Source organism: Rhipicephalus microplus, unplaced genomic scaffold (genome assembly GCF_043290135.1).
Source record: "Rhipicephalus microplus isolate Deutch F79 unplaced genomic scaffold, USDA_Rmic scaffold_34, whole genome shotgun sequence".
NCBI classification, from domain to species: Eukaryota; Metazoa; Arthropoda; class Arachnida; order Ixodida; family Ixodidae; genus Rhipicephalus; species Rhipicephalus microplus.
Genome location: NW_027464607.1, coordinates 4,337,390 through 4,361,527, shown reverse-complemented (window position 1 = coordinate 4,361,527; position 24,138 = coordinate 4,337,390). Strand labels below are relative to the sequence as shown.

At 44.5% G+C, this 24,138-nt stretch overlaps 2 protein-coding genes across 2 annotated transcripts in view; one reads left to right on the top strand and one right to left on the bottom strand.

Moving 5' to 3' along the window:
- The window catches only part of LOC119165910 (golgin subfamily A member 1), a 687,968-nt gene that overhangs the window by 606,068 nt on the left and 57,762 nt on the right, over positions 1–24,138 (bottom strand). The window contains exon 5 of the mRNA XM_075884494.1: positions 13,523–13,651. Within this exon, the coding sequence (XP_075740609.1) occupies positions 13,523–13,651 (129 nt within the window). The remainder of the gene's footprint in view (positions 1–13,522; positions 13,652–24,138) is intronic.
- Positions 79–3,527, top strand: LOC142786823 (uncharacterized). Its single transcript, XM_075884497.1, has one exon. The coding sequence runs from the start codon at positions 91–93 to the stop codon at positions 1,582–1,584; it is 1,494 nt and encodes a 497-aa protein (XP_075740612.1). The 5' UTR covers positions 79–90; the 3' UTR covers positions 1,585–3,527.

Here is a 24,138-nt window from a genome sequence, read left to right as displayed (position 1 = left end):
TCAAGTATAAAGGAACATCACCCGCTGACGCCACTTCGTGGGCTCGATGACTGCACCACAATGCAGCCATCTAATCCACTTACCTTTGCAATGCAGACGACCATACTTGTGTTTGCCAGCCTGCAGCTGTCGAACATGATAGGCCTATCCTCGGGGGCGTCATCTATGTTGGTGCTGCCGGGCTCCGAAAGCGAGCCAGGCTCCTGCCGCCTACTACGCACCAACTGCTCGTCCCCACCGGATATTACGTCGGAGGAACTACTATCACCGGAAATCACCGTGCTATGGAAGGCCGCATCGTCATCAACCACAGCATCATCAAGTATAAAGGAACATCACCCGCTGACGCCACTTCGTGGGCTCGGTGACTGCACCACAATGCAGCCATCTAATCCACTTACCTTTGCAATGCAGACGACCATACTTGTGTTTGCCAGCCTGCAGCTGTCGAACATGATAGGCCTATCCTCGGGGGCGTCATCTATGTTGGTGCTGCCGGGCTCCGAAAGCGAGCCAGGCTCCTGCCGCCTACTACGCACCAACTGCTCGTCCCCACCGGATATTACGTCGGAGGAACTACTATCACCGGAAATCACCGTGCTATGGAAGGCCGCATCGTCATCAACCACAGCATCATCAAGTATAAAGGAACATCACCCGCTGACGCCACTTCGTGGGCTCGGTGACTGCACCACAATGCAGCCATCTAATCCACTTACCTTTGCAATGCAGGTTAGTAAATCGTATGTCCTCTTCGCTAAAAAGTCGAGTAATTACTTCCTGGTGCAGTTCCCGAGCCCCCACTGCTGTATTGCTATTGCTGTTGAGTGTGCTCATATGATTCACTCATTGCTGATCTTATCGGGTGACGTCGAAACTAATCCTGGCCCTAACGGAAACGCTGCTATTCTTACTGAGCTACAAAAGCTAAGTGCCGGCCAGGCCCAGCTGATTGCCGAAGTTCAGAGTTTGAAATCTCAACTAAGCACAACGGATAAAAGAATAACAGACTTAAACAAACGAATGGGCGATCTCGAAACACATTACCAAACTCTTCTTCCCCTCAGAAATGATATCGAAAAAACACAGGCTAACGTAATCAACATGACTAAAAAAATTCAAGAGCTAGAAACTTCCCTGGATGACGCTGAAAACAGGTCGCGCCGGAATAACCTTCTATTCTACGGCATCCCTGACCCCACTAGGAATGAAACGTGGGCTGAATCTGAAAAAATGATAATCGATATCTGCAACAATAACCTTGGACTAACAGTGCAGCCTAACGACATAGAACGCGCACATCGTCTCGGTATTCATTCACTAAACCGAAATCGTCCCATAATTGTGAAATTTTTATCATACAAAACCAGAGATGCACTTTTATCAAACGGCAGGAAACTGAAGAACACTAACTACAGCATCGGGGAGGACTTTTCCCGCCCCGTTCAATATGCGCGCAAGCAATTACTTGCATTTGCAAAAGCACGTTCGGACAAGTTCTCCTTGCGGTTCAAAACACTGCACGTCGGGTCGAAGCGCTATATATTTGACGCATCATCACACATGGTTAAGGAAATTGCATAGCGGTTACCCCGCCAACAAAGAACAATAAAACGCCAAACGGCTTCCCCATGTCATGTTCTCTCGTTTTCCGTAATATTCACTAACATACGTAGCCTTCTTCCAAAACGTGAACTCATATCCAACATTATCTCGTCATCAAAAAGCAACATACTCGTATTAACAGAAACGTGGCTTACCAGCGATATAACGGATGCGGAAATATTAACTGACTTACAGGACTTCCACGTGTACCGAAATGACCGAAATGGCTCACGGGGGGGCGGAGTACTTATCGCAGTTCATCGGGGCATATCTTGCTCCGTTGTTAACGTCGATTCCGATACCGAATCCCTGTGGCTAATTTGTCGTACTAACACCGTAACTGTCCTACTTGGCGTCTGCTACAGGCCCCCGCAAACGGATCCAAATTTTCCATGTCATCTGAACAATTCCATTCAAAAACTTACTTCCGCTTACCCAAAGGCTCGCATTCTTCTGTTCGGTGATTTTAACTACCCTAATATTGACTGGCAAAACATAGTTACTTCTACATTATCATGTCACGCAGAGGCGAAAAACTTCCTCGATGTATGTCTCAACTTTAACCTTACACAATTAGTCGCCCAACCAACCCGTGTCACACGAGGATCAGCAAATATTCTCGACCTGATATTAACCAATAGCCCCGAGAACCTATTATCTATTACTTACCTTCCTGAGATCAGCGACCACAAGGTCATACATGCTTTATTTTCATTTACCTCGACCAAAAAACAGACGACTAATAAAACAATTGTTCTTTATGATAAGGGTAACTATAGTGCAATATCTGAAGATCTCAGTAACTCTTTTAATCAGTATGAATCTACATTTCACACGCGCTCAGTTCATGACAACTGGTTGATCTTTAAGGACAAAGTAAATCACCTCTCTGATATGTTTATCCCGAAGATTACTTTTCAAACTAACCGCAATAAACCATGGTTTTCTCGGCATTTAAAAAAACTTGAAAACAAAAAGAAACGACTTTTTCGTACCGCCAAACGCAACGGCAAGCCTACTGCATGGCAAAAATACATCGAAGCTGAAAAATCATATTTGCTATCTGTTCGTAAAGCTAAATACTCGTTTTACCATATAGACTTACCTAATCTCTTAATCAGGAACCCCAAGCAATTCTGGCAAGTTCTAAACCCCACACATCCTTCCGATATTAAACTAACGAATGATTCACACGAGACAGTGACTGACCATGATTGCGCAGAAATATTCAACGAAGCATTTGCATCTGTCTTCACTACTGAACTTGACATGCCCTCACAGTCGCCATCATTTAGCGTAGAAACTTTCATGCCTGCTGTCACCTTCTTCGAAGAAGGCATTTCATCTATAATCCACAAATTAAAACTTTCTTCATCAGCTGGTATGGATTCCATCAACTCGAAACTCCTCAAGAATGTGAAATCGACTTGCGCAGCATACTTATGTCTTATCTTCTCACAGTCACTCACCTCAGGAATCATGCCGGATGATTGGAAAACGGGCAAGGTCGTTCCAGTCTACAAATCAGGTAACAGAAACTCACCCTTGAACTACCGCCCCATTTCATTAACCAGCGTGCCTTGTAAGATCATGGAACACGTCATCTACTCACAAATCTTCAATTTTTTGGACTCCAACGAATTTTTTCATCCTTCACAGCACGGATTTCGAAAGGGCCTTTCTTGCGAAACCCAATTAGCACAATTCGTTCATGACCTACAGACTAATCTCGACTGTAATATCCAAACCGACTCAATATTCCTTGATTTTGCAAAAGCTTTCGACAAGGTTCCTCACCAGCGTCTGTTACTGAAACTTTCAAAACTAAACTTGCATCCTAACATCTTCAGGTGGCTTGAGGAGTTTCTAACTAACCGCTCGCAATCTGTCTATCTTAACGGCCACCTGTCTAAACCACTCCCAGTCACCTCAGGTGTCCCACAAGGGTCTGTTCTCGGTCCTCTCCTATTCCTAATATATATTAATGACTTACCATTGCATGTTTCCTGTAACATTCGCATGTTCGCTGACGATTGCGTAATCTATCATACTATTACTAATTGTCATGACCATCACATCCTTCAGAGCAACCTTAACAATATAATAAACTGGTGTAATATTTGGCTAATGACTCTCAACCCCACTAAATGCAAACTCTTGTCCTTCTCTCGTCGTCACAATCCCTCTCGCTTTCAGTATTCTATTTCTAAATCATGTATCGAATTAGTAGAATCGTATAAATATCTAGGAGTCACCCTTTGTTCTAATTTATCATGGCGCGCCCATATTACAAACATCATTTCAGCATCGAACAAAACACTGGGTTTTCTTAAACGCCACCTTCGCCTTTCCCCACCACATGTTAGATTACTCGCGTATAAATCGCTTATAAGACCAAAATTAGAATACGCATCTGCCATCTGGAGCCCCCATCAAGCATACCTAATCACTGCCTTGGAAGGTGTTCAAAATCGGGCCACCCGTTTCATCCATTCCTCATATTCATATGACATCAGCATTTCACCATTGAAACATGAATCTGGCCTATCACTCCTTTCTTATCGTCGCCGCATTGCTAGCCTAACTCTTTATCATAAGTTTTTTTATTCTTCACTCAATCAAGCTCCTTATATAACAGCCGCCTCACGCATTTCCCACCGCACCAGTCATTCACTTCAAGTTGCCCGCCCGCCATCACGCACCACTACGTTTGCTGCATCGTTTTTCCTCAGAGCAGCTTCAGACTGGAACGGCCTGCCCTACGACATTGTCACAATTGCCTCATCATCTACCTTCCTGGAACGCCTCACCGATCATCTGCCATGTTAATTCAATTTTTTGTTTGCAATGTTAATTGAATCTCCGCTGTTTTGAATTGTAATCCCACCCCTTATGTAACACCCCCTGAATGGGGGCCTTTAAGGAAATAAAACTGAACTGAACTGAACTGAACTGAAAAGGAATTTATGATGTGCAATTAATATCGTTCTACCGAGCAAGGAGATATATTTAGTTTATGATGGCAGTGGAAAATACAAAAATTTTTTTAATGTTTGCAGAAGGTGCCTACTTGCGCTACTGACAAACTACCATTCTTCAAAGCTATCCATACTTCATTAGAGCATGTCGATACGTACTTGTGCCTTGGCTTACTTAACCAGACCAACAGGCAAAATATAAATAAGAGGCACAGGTGCAGAAGCAGACCAAAAAAATACAAATCACGATGGATGGAAACGTGTAACAATTGGTAGATTAAAAATTAATTCTTCTAATCTATTTTAATTCTATTCTTACTCTTTCAACTCTGAATTTTTACATGCGGCATTTGTGTCTCAATTAACATCATTGACAATTATCTCTGTCCAAAGCAGATTGAAGCAATAGCTGTATGTACCGTTTCTCCTTTCGCATTTCTCAAATGGTCCACAAATATTTCCGCCACCTCACGATGACGTTGTCCCTTTCCAGAAGAGTAAAGTCAAGTTTTCGCTTCTGAATACAGTGATGTGATTGACTTGAGCTATTTTGGAGCAGCAAAAAGTGCATTCTGGGGCAGGAAAAGATAATTTTGGAGCAGCCAAAAATGTGTTTTGGTGCGGGAAAAACGACTTTCGGAGCAGCTTAAGGCTCACTGCCAAGTGGGACAAGGTCCCAGTGAAGCACAGCAGTGAACTAAGGAGGAACGCTTGCATTGAGTTCTGTGCAATAATCTGTGCAATAATCTGTGCAATAATCTATGTTTGGAGATGTATTTATAACATCACAGAATATTAACATAAACTAATTTTAAACAATCCAGTGGATTTTTTTAATATGGGATGCAACCAACTCCAAATTGGTGCAGCATGCTGGTCGCCGAAATAATGTAGGAGAGCAGTTATTATTGAAGAACAAATAAATCACCGTGGAATTTTTTATTGAAGACTAGTAACACTGTTTTATTTTTTTAATTGCAAAAACATCATTGTCTAGTTGGTTGTCTTCTTGCCTGATATCTTGTAAAGGGCTGCAGAGAGTCGTGCTTTTCTTTCACTAAGAAAGGACTGGCATTACTAATGCGCTCGAGTCTTGATCCAGTACGTAGTGTGAGCACGGCGGTAGCCCAAAAAGCTTCAGTTTTTAGAGTCGAGAAAATGCTAATATACGAGGGTTTCATTTGTATCAGAACATTAATAGACGCTCGCGGCGATACCAAGCATGATTCCAAGCACGTCTAAGTCGCACCACGAAAGCTTGTTGACAGCACTTCATATGACCGTGGAGTGTGCGGCCGCATGGACAGTGCAGCCGGCACGTAATGCATTCGGCGGCAGTTTTCGCTGACAATGCGCGAAATGTTTAGCTACGATGACAAAAAATCGGCGAACACTGCGCTTGGTATCGTATTTTCGAGTGACGACACATGTAACTGCTAGCCGCTATTCCAAGCAATCCTTGGACAAGCTTGACTGTTTGACCTGTTGCCCATGCGAAAAATGCTCGTCCACGATTCCAAGGTGCTAGCGAGTGATGTGCTTCGTTGCCTGCGAAGAAGCACGTTTCCACGAGTGCGCTAGAGCGTCGTTCTCGTCTGTAAAGTTTGTCTAGCTGTCAACGAAGTTAGGCCTAAAGACGACTCCGGTGACACGCTGCGCTCGTAGACGGCCCGTCCGCTTGTAGTAATCTGCCCGAGCATCCATTTACAGCTCTTAACCAAAGCCTACTTATATCCTAAGTGATCGTCAAGCAGTGAACATGCCAAGACGTAGCGATTTTTGACAGCCATGTTTTCGAGACGCACAAGCAGCAGACAATCTCCCGCAGCGAGCATCAGGACAATGGCGAGGCGAGCTGGGGCAACACGGCGGCCACAGCCAATCAAGGGCCTCAATAGTGAGCATCGGAACAATGGCGCGGCGAGCTGGGGCGACACGGTGGCCACAACTAATCAGGGGCCTCAAAACGACCTTCAAACATTTGCTTTTTGTGCACTTGTTTGTTTCCAGCAGAGGCAGGAAATTTGAACACGGATAAATGCTCTTTCCGATGAGCCCAAAAAGCCGGCTCCTGGCATTGTGAAGCTGTAAGTTTTTGAAAATCGCTGTTTTTTCGGGATTTCCAGAAATATTTTTGCTACCTATAGGTGGGTGAAACAAACTTTCCAAAGCACTTTTGCGCAATTTTCGGGCAGATATTTTAGAATCAGATAGAAAAAGGGTTTCAAAAACTGAAAAATTGACATTGAAAAAATAAATTTTTTTGGCATTTTTTGCAATACGAAACCACGTCTCACCTTAATATTCGCACTAAGTCGGACTTTACTCTTAACGTAGCTTTTGCGCTTGTCCATCTCACGTGTTTATTTCGCGCCAAAAGCTACGTTAAGAATGAACCAACTCGCCCAACAAGTCACTCGTCTCAGCTTACCTTTCATAATGAGTTACAAAGAAGTTTCAAACTGGTTCACTAGTAGACTGCCCTTCAAGCTTTCAGCTGTTTTGCACTGCTGCCTTCTATCGACCTGTCTTCTATTGACCTGATTAGCTTGGAACCTCGGACACTGGCTCGCAGCAAGCCGTTCCGTCTAAGGTGCGTTTTCGGGGGGGTGGGGGGGGGGGGGTGAGGGGGTCACGCTTTGCCACAATGTCTGCGCCTTCCCATAAACCAGCGTCCAGACGGACACTGATTTTCCTCCCACGTGGCAACATTGAAAGGGCACAGGCCAGCCATAACCACAAGTAGTCGCCGGCGATGCGCTGAGCCCGTTTTTTCGATAGAATTTTGTAATTAGGCACAGTTTTGGCGCCGAAAGAAGGAAATGTAGTGGAATGTGGCAGGTTTCCTGTCTTGGCGCCATTTGGCGCAGCTATCGCATCACTGTGAAAAGCAAATCTAATGTTGTTCAAAAGCCTGCGCATCAATCTTACACTCAGCTGCTTCGGTAGCCCCATGTTGGGGTCACTGGTGACCTTGCTGAGGATCTTTTCTGCAGTTGGCGACTCACTGGGAATTAAATACTGATGTACTTTCCGGCAAAAAGCAGACAGGGTAAAACTATTGTACCACTGCAATCTGGTCTTTCTGGTAACTTTGTCTGGCAGTTAAGCTGTGAAACAAAGCTTCTTGCACTTCGGGGACTTCAATGTGCCGTATTTACTCGATTTTACCGCGCCCTCGATTGTAACGTGCACCCGGTTTCCACGACAAAAAAAAAAAAAGTAAGTCATCGATTGTAACGCGCACCCATTTTTCTCGTTCGCCCGCACGATCACACCACTCTGAAAACGACTCCTTTCGGGAGCGTCTTCCGTTTAAATGTGAGGTACGGGGGAAGCTTGTGCCTATCTGACGTGCAACAGAGCATTGCCGTCACTCTAGTTTTTCCGTGGCCCGATGTCAGCACGCGAACTTGCTTCGCCCCCTTATTCTCAACGGTTGTGATGCCAGGCATGTCGAAGTAAAGAGGCGTCTGATCGGCATTCCCGATTTGCCCAAGCAGGTAGCCGTTGTTGTGCCACAAGTTGAGGACGAACCTCTGAAAACTGTGAAGCTTTTCTTCGTACTTCTCCGGAAACTTTTCGCATATGCCCGTTCGCTTTCGGAGAGAAAAGCCTTTCCTCTTCCTAAGGTGAGTTAGCCAGCACCTGTTTGCTTTAAAATGGCTCCGCGTTAGCCCTTTTTCTAAGGCTAACTGCATAGCCCGCACTTAGAGAAGTTCTGTCGTCACGGCCACTGTGCCACTCGCTGTTCAAGCACATACTCGGCGAGCAGCTCTCCGATTTGCGAAAATCGACCCTGCAGTGGTCCACTGAAGCCTTTGCGTGAAGCTTTGCTGTCGACAATCTTCTGCTTTTGTTTCTGCCAGTCCCGCACGCACGTTTCGGGAACTCCAAACGACCGCGATGCGGCCCGATTTCCGTCCGTTTTTGGACACGCGATGCCTTTTCTTTTAAAAGCGGCATCGTGGTGCACTCGTCGAGTTTTTGGAGTCGGCCCTTCTATGCCGTCGATGCTAATGCACTACAAGATGACGAACTCCTCAGCACATGTACAAAGTCCCGCACATGGGAAACACATTGGCAGAAATGGCCGACGCGCCATGCCACGGAGGAAGGAAAGATAGGAGAGGCCCTGACGTCACTCGTTGTGAAGCCACAATGAAGCCGGATGTCGGCCATATTGACTGGGCAAATTCTCCTCTCTTGTTTACATCCGAATGTAAAGCAGAAGGCGCAACTCTCTCTCCGGCTCGAAAAGCACGTGGGCTGCGCAGCGCGTGTATCGTGACGATCCGAAACTAATGGAACGGGGATCATCACTCTGAGCCAGCGGGACACCTTCGGCGAAATCATTTCGTCCGAGTAATAACAGGGAGTAACGGCTCACCGACAACGAAGCAACTACAAGAGAACGCACGCTAGATGCACTGACAACGGCGAGCGTTTTCACGTCATTAATTCAGCAACTGTACAGACAACACGATCGGTTGCGCGCCTTCTACGGTTGCATTCCGCCACGCGGCCGACGCAGCGTCCGGCCACTGTGTCCGTGTTCCGCGTGAAACTCACCGGCGTCAGCATTCTGCGACCGTGGTAACTTTGAGCACGGTGCAAGTGACACTTGAACGTGGTTGCTGTTACGTTGAGATTACATGCAATGCTGATGGAGAGTGTACGAAGCGGAACAGAAAAGGTGTTTTAATACGCACATTCAATTTGTTACTATACACACACAACACGAAGCTACGTATGTGCACATGGTCCTCATGGCGTCTTGCTGGGCTAAACAGCATCGTCCGTTGTCACAAGCAGGAGCACTGCTCAACCATCACTGACCTGCAAGGCGTTCGTCGTTGTTCAGCTTCGTCATGATGCCCAACGCAATTTCGCTGAACACTAACTGCTTCATCCGCGTCATCCGCCGCAAGACACATGAATATGCACTCATTCTACGCACTGCTAAAACCGCGTGATGGACAAACGTTGCTAAGGTTACAGTAACTGCCAGGAGAACACTGCGTAACCAATAACGCACGAATATTGTCCGCCACTGCTCAGCGCGAGACCTGGGGAGGCACACATGCCACCGCCAGCCGCGGCCACTCGCTAGACCAGCTCCACTGCGCAACACGTAACCATAACAATGCCGCCATTGTGCCCAGTGAATATGGCCGCCATGATGTCATTTCCGCCACACTTTTCATGCCGCGCGCCGGCTGAGCATGCCCTCTCCTACCTTTCCTTCCTCCATGCGCCATGCCGACACACGTAGGGGGCGGCCATTTTGGAAATGCCGATGGCAATAGAATGACCGTATTCGTTTTTATTTTCGTACTCGATGCAAACGCGCATGTGATTTATGAACTCGCTTAACCGGAATAAAGGTGCGCGTTAGATTCGAGTAATTACGGTACCCCTTAAAATATGCACTTTGAGGAGGTTCAGTTAGCCAGCGTACCGGCATGAGCGAGCAGTTCGCTCGCTCATGCCGGTACGCTGGCTAACTGAACGAGACATGGAAGCAACGGAGACTCCTGGTTTCATCAGTCTTACTTGGACATACACGTTGCAGACCTATTGCTTCGTCTGTTTTGGCAGCTTTTGGCACTCAAGCTTCTCGAAAATCCCACGCCGCAAGTGAATTGGCAAGCTCGCTAATAGAGAAGGAAGGCACTGTCGACACAGTAGCCTTTTGTTATATTTCTCTGAAAGGAAACAATGCGACACCAGTGGGGAACACTGGAACTAAAAAATAGGCTTGTGCGAATATTCAAATGCTTGAAAAATATTGCTGTATTTTAATTTGCTTAGACTCTAACTTAAATTGTTGAAAATTTCGAAGTATTCGAAAAAAGCGAATAGATTAATGTTAATTCGCATGTTCCCCCTGTAAAGGTCATTTCACTGCAGTGAAAGAGTGCTAAACCGTGAAAACACTCATTTAAACGTCTATCTTTTCGAATGCAATCCTCTGTAAAGATAGTTTCACTGCAGTACAGAAATGCGAAACTGTGAAAACATCTCTCTAACAAAAAATTCGCATTGTCTAAGGTCCCTTACGAGTACATACTCACCAGTTTGTAAACTTAAAAATGTCACATCGACTTATATGCTCTAAGTATAGTATATTTTAAGATGGAAGATATTGTACATGTTATTACAGCATTCTATCAAAATTCGAATCCTGCAAATATTCGAAGTTATTTCCACTTTCTCTGAACTCAAAAGAGTGAAATCCGCCCCGGCCTTGTGTCAATTTTTTTTTAAATATTGTGCAGGTTAGTTTATCCATGAGAAATATGTGCATTTGTCTGTATATTATGTGATATATATTGTTCCAATCGAATTCCATTCAAAATTATTCGACCAAGATCACTATACACTTCAAACCTATAATTCACTACTCTTCGCACAAGCCTAAAAAAACCTGAAAATCTAAAATATAACTCTGTGTCATGCAATATCACTCATAAATTTCTAGCATTATCAATTAGTAGCTACAAAATTATGACTACACATTTTTAAATGTTTCGATTACACATCGCAAACTATTTCTTTTTTATTTTTTGGCAGGGCTAGCTTTAACTGGGCAATGAAACTATTGAAGCAGAACGGTTCAGCTCTGCCGCCTTGACTGCATTGCCATGAAGAACTCTCCCAGAGTATAGCGCATTTCATCATCTTTTTCTCTGAAAGACTTCAAAAACAATGTACCCTCAGTGCAAGTACAAGATTTCTCCAAAATTTAGCAGATCTTGCTGCAGTCTGGCACAATTGGCGCAGCTGGCTTGTACAACCACTGCAACTGATCTCACTAATTATACTGCTGTTTGCATACCTTAAATTCAACTGAACTCTTTCACTACCATGAAAAAAGGGGCCGTTTTTACTAGGTGTAAAAATTTTTTTGTAGCTAGATACTAATGCCTTATTTGCATACTTTGGTACCAAATTGTAGCTAAACAATGTCCTGTCCAATAACATAAATGTTGCATATACAGTATACATACATGACAACCTGGAAACAGAGAAATTCGTAAAACTACCAAGCGGGGAAGGGGGGTGGGGGTGGGGGTGGGTGGTTACTGACTTATTCTTTCATTTGTAGCTGTGATGGATTTCCCTTTAGCAACAAGCATTATCATGTTTTGCTGCCATAAGTCAAATTGATGCGCTTAATTATTTGCCTCACTTTTGGCACCAAAAACAGAAAAAACATTGCAAAAACCACAGGGGGGGGGGGGGGAGGAGTTCAAGCGCAAGCCCAAACATCGGCGTTTCAGTCTCATAATGGCTTGGAGTGGCCGAACACACGAGGGTAGGGTTTCCCACTAAGGTGAGAGTCTCAAGAGGGAGCGCAAATGCACCCCAAATTTTGCGACATCATAATAACTAGCCAAAAAATTAATTTCCGTCCAAACAACTCGCACGTTTTCACACGTGAACCGACGGGACGGCGCAGCTGGCTTACGCGAAAGCACAGGTCAAAGCTTTGGCTTTGGGCGCTATTAGAACTTTTGGACAGGAACGCCAAAACGCTTCAAGCCTTTTTTACGTCTTTATCACTTTTAATCTACTGCTCTGTAAGCCACATGCCTTTGAAACTCTTAGATCGCTATCGCATCGCCGTGACAGCCGTATTGTGCGCGGCGGTTGCGGCAAACGGTAGTTTCTTTTCATTCCACATGCCTTAAAAACTAAGTCATTTTATCCTATCTATGATCGCAACTACCGCGGTTTTGTCCACAGAGTTTGTGGAAAGCAGCGTTGCTTTGACTGTTCGAGCGTTGGCCACACGCACACTCTCGGAGTTTTGTCAGTAACGTCGTTGCCATATATGATCATGTCGAACGACCACGACGGTTTCGTCCACAGCAGTTGTGGCACTGACAACCACATTCACTGTAGAAGACAGTGCATGCGCTAGTCACATGCGTACTTCCTAAACATCGAGCACACTAATCTCAATCGGCCTTTGTTCGACGGTTTCGGCACTAAAGTTCGTGTCACATGTTGCAATTAGAAAAAGTGTTCGAACATTCGAATTTCGGGCTAATGGACACAAGAATTTGGCTGGGGAATTTCACCAATTCGTATCTGCCGCAGTTTCGCATCAGTGAGAGTCTACTGTATGCTTAGATGAACGCTTATCAAATTTGTTTATAATGGTGGGCTTGCGAAAAACCCGGAACGAACTGACCTGCATTTTTGTCAATGCAGTCAAATCTCACACACAAATTTCGATTTCCGGGAGATTTTCATGGCAACTGCACAAACACAAGAAACGGTCGAAATCCGGGAGTCTCCCAGACAATGCGGGAGATTTGGGTATGTGATTATGATAACACCAATACATATTGTTCTCTTCAGGTGGAATACAGCACAATGCTGTTTTTGTGGCCTCTGCGACTAGCTATGGCAATGTGCCGTAGCCAATCACAGAGGCCACGCTATTTTACTAATTTTATTTTTTTTTATCAGAAATGAAATATTTTTGGTAAAATTTCAAGCAAGATTCGTAAAATCGTAAGTGCAGTCAAAATTCATAGATTTTACAGAAAAATCTGCAGAGTTGGCAAGTATGCCAAAAGGCAAGTGCCTTAGTTTCTGACCATTGTTTTTCAATGGCCAGAACAACATCACCACATGGATTCAGAATTTGTTCTTGCACTACTAAGTTGTGCACTCTAGCAAAGCCAGTGAAGGCGCTAACAGTAATGCAACTTTGACCCCCAGTGTCTTCATCAAAAGATGGTGCCTTCAGCACATGTTTCTGTCACCTGCTGTACTGATTTTGTGCTCACAAGAACTAAAAGCCTTTGACTCAATGGTGAGAAGTGAGATGGCGACCCACATGGTTGGAAATACAAATGCCAATGGGCTAGAACACCACCAGCTTACTACTACGAGATGGAGGAAGTGTGCCACATACTGACCAAGTGCTTGACTTTGGCCATCTCTTGGCTTTGGAAGCTCTCAATGTCCTCGCGGTTCTCGCACCGGCCAGCCAGAAGCTCCACTCGCCGCACACTTTCTCGCAACTGTCGTTCCAGCTCCTGCTTCTCCTGCACCATTCGTAATTCAGAAGATCTTGCGTGAATACTGGTTCAGTTACAGCACTGTCTGCCCTAAACAAATTAAAGCAAACAGGTTTATGCATAATGCCAAAAAATTCAATTTTACACAAGGTTCCTTTCTTTTTTTGTGTAAACATGGCATCTTGAGTGTATTTTATGTTTTTGAATTAAGACTTAAACAAAGACGTGTTTCTGCACCACACGTTGCTGCCAATATTGCAGCCATGCTCACCCTTTCCGAGAGGATGCGAGTGCTGGTGGTGCGCATCAAGAAGAAAGTGAAAATGAAAAGAAAGCCCCATGTTCACCTGCTTTGTCCTGCTGCAAGTTTTACCATGCACACTATTCAAATCTAAAGATGGTTCATACCAAACATAGCCAGATGCCAGTGTACAGTACTTGCAAAGTCATTCTCAGAAATGGCATGTACAGCCCTTTATAAGAGACCTATTTTCATCATTCACAGATGAGGTGTGTCTATAGGCCCCATTTTCTAATCAACCCTTATTTTTATGTGTCTTATAGATATGGCTTCATGTTTTCGTGTTTACATTTTTTGAAAAACGGTGGGTGTTTATCAGATTTATTATTTATGATCAAAATTCCATGTTTATCAGAGTTTATTTCCCGTAACTCTCAAATTCTTTGAAATTAGGAGTTTTGGATTAGTCTCAAAACCCAAAAATCATAGATTCAATTCATATCTGAAATATAACACGCGAAGCACACTTTATTTTTCCTGAAACATATGAATGGACAAAGCCATATCCGTACAAGCAAAATACCTGAACGCAGAGCACCTTAAATTTTGTGTATAACAGCCTTAGTTGAAGCTTATTGTAAAATACGCAAGCAAGCATACTTGGCGAGATTGCAGTCAGTGATCGAAGCGCGCTCCTTTCTATTGACGACTCTCAGCTTTGAAAATGCCGTTTCAACGTTAGTGCTAGAAATAAGAAGTGCCAGACGAGGCCGCACGCAGTGAGAGAGGTTCATGATGACAGAGGTGCAACAATGTTATGTATTTCATAGCACTGATAGTTCCCAAAAAAACTCAGGAGCTGATTGAAGTCATCAGTTTCAAGAAACATTGTTTGAAAAATAGGCACATAGGTTTCGAACACGCAGGAAAACTCATGCCTCACATTTGGGTTCACAATTTGAACACAGCACCAAAACGATTATATGGTGTGCTGTAGTTGACTGCACAGGTTCGTCTGGGATGTCTGCTTCCCCTTTTTCGAAAAAAGCAGCGTAGTCTACAATAGTCGATTCTCGTCAAGGAGGCATAGCAGAATTGTGACATCTGATGCAAAGACCTCGTTTGGATTCACCCATTGACTGATGAGCGTGAGCAAACGAACCTCCAATATGGAATGAACTTGGGTGTACCAGGGTACTCTATGCCTCAAGTTCTTCAATGATTGAGATCACGGCACACGCACTGATCTTCAGAAACACCATCAACGAGCAAGTTGCGCACAGCTTCAGGAGATGAAACAAGACTACTGAGCTTTTCACACTTCGTTCCCTTGGCTTCGTTGCTTCTTAAAAAACGTTGCTTCTTTGGTGCTTCTTAATAAGCAGTCCAAAATATTTTCCAAAGCAACATAAAAAGAGAACCACCTCGACGGACATATGGTTTTCAGCTACTGAATGGTTGTATCCGTAGCCAAGCACACAAGACCGAACTTATGGCGCAGCTCCCACAACAACTTCAACATGACAAGAAAATGCACAACAAAATTGTGAACTACTCTCAAACCTCATCATAACGTAACAGGATATAACGAAACAATGAATATAACAAAGTAAATGAAATTCCCCTTGAAAGCTCCATTGAGAGCCATGCATTTTAAACATTGTTATAACAAAGTAAAATTGACCGGTAAATGGATACAACAAACTAAATTAGTCTATCAAATACTCTATAAAAAAAAACTTATCGTAGTGTGTTAAGTATATCGTTTTCTGCGGAGTTCGATGCTTGTTCAGCCTGGCTCTTTCAAAACTACCGCGCCAACCTTACAGCCACGCCACGTGCGGCTGAGAGAGCTGTCCTCTTCACACAGCCAGCTGAGAGAACTGAGGAAGCGCTCAGCGGGTCACATGACCAAGAAGCGGCGCCACGGTGCAAGGTAATTTCTCTCTCCGTGCCTTAAAGGCGACGGTAACAACTGCGTCTCTGCTGCTACCTACCCTCTGCACCGAAAAAAGAGGACTCTCTGCAACAGCTTTTTTTTTTTTCCTCTCTCTCTTTGCGCGTGGCCTTGAAAAGAGAAGGGTCCCTACGTGCAGAGACGAAAAAAGGAGAAGCGTGGCACAGGCGCATCGCAGATCGACATTTGAGAGAGAGCAAACAATCCGCCACAGTCTTTTATTTCCTTTTCTTCCTCGCGCGCAGCGTTGAAAGGTGCCGCGGCGGGATTGGGCATGGTGCTGAGAGCATTTTCGGAGCGCGGTACGTTCGAATTAATCGTCGCAAGTGCTTGCGCTTTCGAATTAGAGGAGGTGTTTGCCCATTCTATTACACATAGCTTTGACGGGATCTCAGCATGAGTTCAAATTTCCCAGAAGTTCGAATTAAGCGTGTTCGAATTAATGAGGTATGAGGTTCGACTGTGTTTATTTTCCATCGCACACGTGGTCGCATAGCAGTACATCGGGCCGCGAGGCGGTTTCCTTCTTTGCATGCTTATAGGTGTGCGCCCATCTGAGCATACACTGCCCTAAACTGTTATAATCAATATAACAAAATAATTATGGCTCCCCTTCAACTTCATTAAAACGAGGTTTTAGTGTACATTGAACGAGCTCGTTCTGATTCCACCTTCCAGGACGTTGTTCAGTAGGTGGCATAGATCTTCGAAATGAAGTGCCTTGAATTTGGGATTGGAGAGCTGCAGATAATTGTGAAGCTTTTGCATGTAGGAAGCCGAGTCAGAGCACAATACAGCTACGTCGCCTAAGGTTTTTTTCAACCTTCTGAAGGGCGATTTGTTGCAACATGCCAATTGATACTGCGTTGAACTGCTGCCCTGTTTGCAAGTCGATCATAAGCGTTCTACATCCAGGAAGCTCGTCATCGTAGAACGTTGTAAACAACGCCACGCCGGACAACAACGAAGTTCCAGTGACTCGTCGATGGTGATAGAAATGGGCTCGTCTTTCACGAAGAAGCTTATCATCGCAAGGTCTTTGTCACAGATCTCGTGTGGGTATTTCCGATATAGTTGGTCACAACCTGGCATAGTGCGTGCCGTCGGACAGTTGCTTCGAAAGAGGTTGATCAGCCGAGTGCACTAAAATCCAAGCATGACAGATTGCACGGAAAAACTGCAGCGAGATGTCACTAGTACCTTCCCTCTTGGAGCAGGTCCAAGTGATGCATTCTTCCCACAAACTTTGCTGTGGCAAGTTGCCAGTGAGATAGAAATAAGACGATGTGAAATAATTTGACTCTAACCATGCAAGTCTGTTTAGATTCTGGCATAGAAGTAAGCGAGCATGACGAAACCTCATGAAACTGTACGACGCATGTTGCATTCACTCTCACGCAGCCATTTAAGGAGGGAAGAGAGTCTTAAAATAGCACGAAATTGTAAAAAATGCTAACTTTCAAAAATTGCAATTTGAGGTATTTATAGTCAAAATTATGTTTCCAAAACATGTCATATTATTGCAAAATACCATTTCCTTTTGTTTAAATCTCAATATATTAAGTTATAAATGTTTTTAAAACTGGAAACGTAACTTTCTTGGCATTGTTATTTTTGTGAACTTATTCTGCCTGACGGAAGTTTTGAGCAAGTTTCTTCGAAGATATTTAAACTCGGTACCTTTCTTTTTGGCACCACTTGAACTACAAGCTAAAGCTTTTCTTTTTCTCTCAACCTTCATAGAATTGTAGTTATAAAATAAATACCAGCTAATTACTGGAAGCTCATTTTCACCTTCGAAGTTTACAATTATTTTTGATTAAAGAAATAGTCATTTTGACATCTAGTTTGCTTTAGCCTGTGGAATGAACCTTTTAGAGAAAACGTGTATTTTTGAAAACTAACTTTTTTTTATTGCAAGTTACCATAATAACCTATAAGAAATAACCCAAATATAATGTGAAAATTTGTCATTACCTTTTTTCTAAAAGAGATATTTTAAATTTATTTACAGATTTTAAATCTCCATTCAATGGCACACAAGCATGGTTTTTTCATGACATTACGATAATAAATAGAAAACTTCTTTTACGAACCTAGTGCCCCCTTAATTCAACGCACCAACACTTTCGCAAGGTCTCGCCTGTGTCTGCGTGGCGCGTCTTCAGCGGTGTAATCATGAAAGCTCCACGATTCTTACGGCGCCCTAGCTGTTAACAATGATAACAGTGACACACTTGCAAACAGTGACTCCTTCAGAGGGCGTCGACTTTTTGAATTTACTATACTCTTTTATGTAGTCGCTGCAAAGTTTTCGTTTTCTTCCCATTTTGCTCGCACAAAATTTCTCTCGACGTGCCACAGAAATGTGTCACGCGAGCATGTAAAGGTTTCCGTGAGCTGTCTTTTGATGCTTTTCACTGTCGTGGCTGTCAGAAACTGTTCTCTCTCACACGCACGTGCAAGAGTGAGCAGAACTTTGCATGGCTGCGATCTACTCCAATGAAATCTATTGAGGGGGGGGGGAGAGGCAGCGGGCAGCAAAGCCCGGGGCGTGTATATTCGATGTTGTCTAGGCACCTTAGCACCACTGTCGCCTGGCACGCCTTAGTGTCACCAGGGGACCATATTGCCACATTCAACCTGCAGAGCTAAAAGAACAAAGAGCTCACGCAGCAAGAAAGGAAGACAAAGCTCATGCCCAGTCCTCTTACCAGTGCTTTGCCTATAATTAAAGTGAGCTCTCCTGTGTCAGACTTCTGCTGTTTCTGCATCGTGACACTGGTGGAGGCGCTGGGTACATGTTCAGGACACCTTCCAACATCTTCGCATCTAGCCCACAAACACGCCGAAATCACCGAGAAGGTAGGGTGCGAGCAACTACTCATCTACAAGTGATTAGAATATGTGTTTGCGAAGCTGGTAATGTATATTGAGCAGATAGTAATGAGTTCCTTAACAATTATACCTTGGACAGCTACTGCCACCAGTGCCGTTTGGAGTGCAAAATGCTGGTATACTACATTTCTGTCAAGCATAAATGCAACATTACCAGATGATGCGAGACATTCCTGGCAGTCCTTGCAAAAAACGAGATACCAACGGAAGAAATTTGTTTTGGATTCAAGTGAGTCTCCCTTACACAAAGCACCTTTGGACACAGTTTACTAAGCAGCTCTTGTATGTCATCTGTCATCTAGGTTATTTGATAGTCCTCTGACCTTACATTGTATTATTGTGTCCATGTTGAAAGCGTGCGTGTGCAGAGTGCCGCAAAGGAGGGGAGTGACATATTCAGGAACGGAAGCGGGCTTCAGTTTTTTGGGGCAGCTTTGGGAGCAGGAATAATGTGGTTTTGGAGCAGCTTTCACGCAGTAAAAAGGAAGTTTTGGAGCAGAAAAATTTAGTTTTGGAGCATATTTCTCGGCTCACACATCACTGTTAAATAGAATTTTTGTTTTCTGGTAAACATAAAAAATTTCATAGGTTTTTACTAGGCATGCAATGCTAATCAAGCGAGACCACTTACCTGAAATTGATATATATAAAACCTTACAAAATCAAAGCTGAAAGCACAGCAACTCAAAGAGGAAGCACAAGCGGCACTCAGGACTGCTACTTGACCTCAGATGAAAGAAAAAATTCATTGTGAAAATGTTGCGATCTTCAAAACTTGATTAAAACACCACAACCAACATAAACAGCAACTCAATAATAAAAATGAGTCAACGTAATAAAAGTTATCTTCATACGAAACCGTTAGGGCTCTATAAAAATAAATGTAAAAGAAACTTATGTTCCAATCATTGAAGTGCCACAGCCGACGAGAACCGTAAGAAAATTTAGATGTGCTTGCTGTGCCATTGCTAGGCAGTCAAGTGAAAAATTTTTATTATGATAGGAATTGCATGGACACTCTCGAGTTTTCACCGTCACCGCCATGTTCCAAGTAAACTATAAGATGGTAACACTCCTCGCGCATCGTATGTTCTACCCACGCATAAAAATGTGCAGATGAGCACTGCTCAAACCTAGATTAAACGAGGCGGTCGATCTCAGTCACTTGGAGGGCGCACGCAGGGGTGGAAGCGGGCTTCGAACTTTCGGAGCAGCTTTGGAACAGTGAAGAAAGTTTTGGAGCAGCGATGAAGAAAGGTGTGTTTTGGAGCACAGCAGTTTAGTTTTGGAGCAGGCTTTTTGGATCACAGATCCCCGTTAATTAGAATTTTTGCTCGCTGGTAAACACAAAAAGTTTCAGTGGTTTTTACTAAGCATGCAATACTGTTCAAGCGACCAGACTCACCCCAAATCGGTATATATTAAACCTTTCAACATCAAAAATGAAAACGCAGCAACACAAACAAAATAACATAAGCGGCGCTCCAGACACTTATTAGACCTCAGACAAATAAAAAAAAAACTAATGTTAAAATGTTGGAATGTTCCAAATGTGATTAAAACTCCGCATCGACCATAACCAACTCAATACTAGAGATGAGCGAATATAATAAAAGTTATATTCATACTAAAACAACGAAGCTCTATAAAAATAAATGTAAAAAACTTAAGTTACAGTCGTGGAAGTGCCACGGCTAACATGAGAGCCGCGAGACAATTTAGATACATTCGCCACGCCATTGCTAGGCAATTGAATGAAATTATTTATTACGATAGTAATTACAAAGGCATGTACTCGACGAGCTTTCGCCATCACCGACATGTTCCATGTAAACTACAAGTAACATTCTCCGCGCATTGTACGTTCTACCCGCGCGTATAATTGTGCAAACTGGGTGATGAGCGCTGCTCAAGCAGACAAAACAAGGCAGCTGATCTTCGTCACTCAAATGACACACATGATTAGCGTCCCACCGCGTGTTAGACGTGCGTTGAATGCTGAAGCAGAGGGCAAACACGCCACCCGTTTCAAAGGAGCATGAAAAGACGTGAGGGAAAGGGGGGAGATTGCTTGAGCAGCAGTGGTGAACTTTGATTATACAGGCGTGGCTGCGAAAGCTGGCACGCGTGCTACCGGTAAGCATCAGTGCACAGCTCATTAACTGTTCTACGTGGTGCGCTCTTGACGAGAGGAGATTGTGCGATGAAAGCATTTCTTTCTGGAGCCGCCGTACTTATTCTCTTACACCAGCGTTTTGTAGAGTGTGGCGATGTCAGATCCGAAAAAGTTAGCTGTCAATGTTCGTACTGTCACAAGGTCGTGATGTTGACTTAGGCAGTTTCAAGAGTGAACTTTTTATTCGGGCGAACCTGTGCCCGGAAAACAAAACTTCACTCTACAAGGAATACATACTGTATACTGATAGCAGCGAACATAAAGCGTCGGCCATTGATAATCTGCCAACCAGCGAAGTGCATCGACATTTATACATGTGCTATCGAAGATTGCAGCATTGTCGCTAGCGGCCACGTAAGTTACAGAACGAGCTCTAATGCATGAGTCGTGCGCATAGTCTCATCGTAAGGTTTTAAGATTATCTGGATGGTTGCCAGTCATTTGAGTGCGGTTTGCACAAGGCAGCGTTACAGGCATAATGGTACGATAAACATAATAGAAAGGAGTGCTTACGCCATTACAACATTACAAATGGCTGCTAGCTATTGCAGTCACCACTTCGCCAGTGAAACAGATTTTTATTTGTTTTGTTTGTTTGGTTTTTTTTTTTTTTTCAGTTTATATGGTTTGAGACGATCCGAATCGCAGAGCGCGCGCTGCTGTGCTCGACTGTTGCTCGGCAACAGTGCGACGAGTTTTTTGCAACACCACTGCTGTCTTTATAGCTTGACTCACAGCTTTGCTGTTAAAACATATATATAGCCGCATAATGAGGTATGCACACAAGTGCCACCTTCAAAAGATCCATGCATTTTGTTCACGTGGAGCAAGATTCATGCATTAACCGAAATACGACGTGACCGAACCAATTCGATATGGACGTGGTTGTGTCTTTTGTGTAGCCCCCGCATGTTGCTCGGTAGATCATAGAACTTGACTAAGTTTGGCGTCGCACACGCAAACTGCAGGGCGCAGTAGGTCAGATTGGCGCAGAATGGTGCAATTGGCGCAGCACTTCCACCCCTGCTTGTGAGGCCAGTCAATGGTTCCACTATCTGTAAAAAGCAGTGAATGAGTCTGCGATAGTAGGCACACAAACCAAGAAAGTGCCGGACAACCTTCTCATCAGCAAGAGCTGGTAATTCAGCAACACTTGTCAGGATCAGGCCAGACCCTTTCGGCGCTAAGTAAATGCCCAAAAAGTTTAAGTTCTTCATAACCGAAGTGGCACTTTTGTGGCTTTAGTGCAAGATCTACCCACCGGATAGCCTCCAGCACACTGCACAAGCGATGAAGATGTTGCTTGATTATGGCAGAAAAGACCACCACATCATCAAGATACACAAGACAAGTCTGCCACTTCAGCTATGTAAGGACTGTGTCCATCATTCGCTGGAAGGTTGCGGGCGCTGAACATAAGCCAAAAGGAAGCACTCGAGCATAGCACAAGCGTTGGAAGCCTCGATGGAAGATCAAGTCCAAGGAGATGCCCAGATGACCCTACAAGGAGCGACTTGGAACCCGTATGGACAGTTGGAATCCCTGTAGACTAGTGTTCCTCAGCATCAAGCACCACTGTGAGGGCGCGGGGATGTCGTCAAATTTGTAGAAAAATTATACAGCCTGCTCAAAAACTTCAGCGAAAGCTTAGTCAATTTGACAAGCAGAGGATGTTGAAAATTGTGTGTGGCACCGACATAAAGGTGAACAAGAAGGATAATGGGGTAGAGGCTGCACGAGTGGGACTGAGACCAGTGTGTTCAAATAAAGAAAAGGCCCACGATGGACTTCGCCATAGAGACGGCAGCTCGTCCATTTTCTTTTAACAGCTGCAATAGAGCCAGACATAGGATGAGGCATCTCACTGGCCTTCTGCAACACTTCGTGCACCACAAAATAATGAGTTCTCATAGGCTGTCATTGGTGCCAGTTGTGATGAAAATGTCAGCAGCGGATGCCATTTACTTGTCTTTCATACATGCTGGAACATTGCTACGGCATCTTTTCCATGGTCACAGTCTCAGTAAAGAACTCTGCGACAGTCTTCGAAGGGCTCCGCAAGAGGCCGGCAAAGAGCTGCTCCTTCACCCCGCGCATCAAATGACATAACTTTTTATCCTCTACCATTCGTGGGTCAGCTCGTCGAAACAGGCGTGTCATGTCTTCGACAGAAGTGGTAACCATTTTATTTGGCAACTGGACCCGGGCCAGAATGGCTAATTCCACTCCTTTTTGACGATGGGCACTTGTTTAGGTCTCTAAAAGCCTTTGACGGAACTTGCGCCACGGAGTCAGGTGCTCCTCGTGATTCTGGTATCATGTACGCGCCCCATCTTCCAGGTAGACGTACACACGCCCCAGTTTTGCTGCGCCATACCATTTGTTTAGGGCAGCTACACACTCGAAATCGACCATCCAGTCTTCAACGTCTTCGCACTCTGTGCCATGAAACGTCGTCGGGGCCAAAGGGTTGTCCAATGTATACCGGTTCGACATCATGGTTCTCGTGCCAGTTGAAGCTGTTTGAACAGAAGAGCTCGTCATACCTGTCGAAGTAATGCAATCTATATTGTTACGGTGCACCATCGACAGGAGCAAGCGTGGCACTTAGCGAAGATGAAGAAGACGCCTGTGCGTTAGGCGCTTGCACGAGAGGCAACTCAGACATCTTGTTCGGCTGCCGACTCTCGGTGGACGCTGTCCTGTAAGCCAAGACCTCGCTCCGTCACATTTGGTGGAAGTGCTGGGCAACCACCTCGCAACGGAACTTCGCAGCGGCCGACGTTTGAAGGGTCATTCCACAACGATGACGGAGAGTACGGCGTCTGCATCTGCTCCTGGTGTTCCTGCGGCCGGAGATGATGCGGTAACTACATCTCCTTCTGCGACCACAACCTTTGTGCTCGAACCCCCGCGGGATCCTGGCACGTTCAGCGGTTCCGGCGATCCAGATGAAGTTGACGTTGAAGATTGGCTGGCAGAGTACGAACGTGTGAGTACTCGATACCGATGGGGCCCGACTCTTATGCTGGCAAACCTGTTATTCTATCTTAGGGGAACCGCCAAATCGTGGTATGAGAACCATGAAACAGAACTTGTGAGTTGGGCAGTGTGCAGGGAGAAAATGCTAGACCTGTTCGGAAAGCCGATTGGAAGAAAAATGGCCGCGAACAAAATGCTCGCGTCTCGGGCGCAGACCTCGACCGAGTCTTACGTCTCCTATATAGAAGATGTGATGTCGT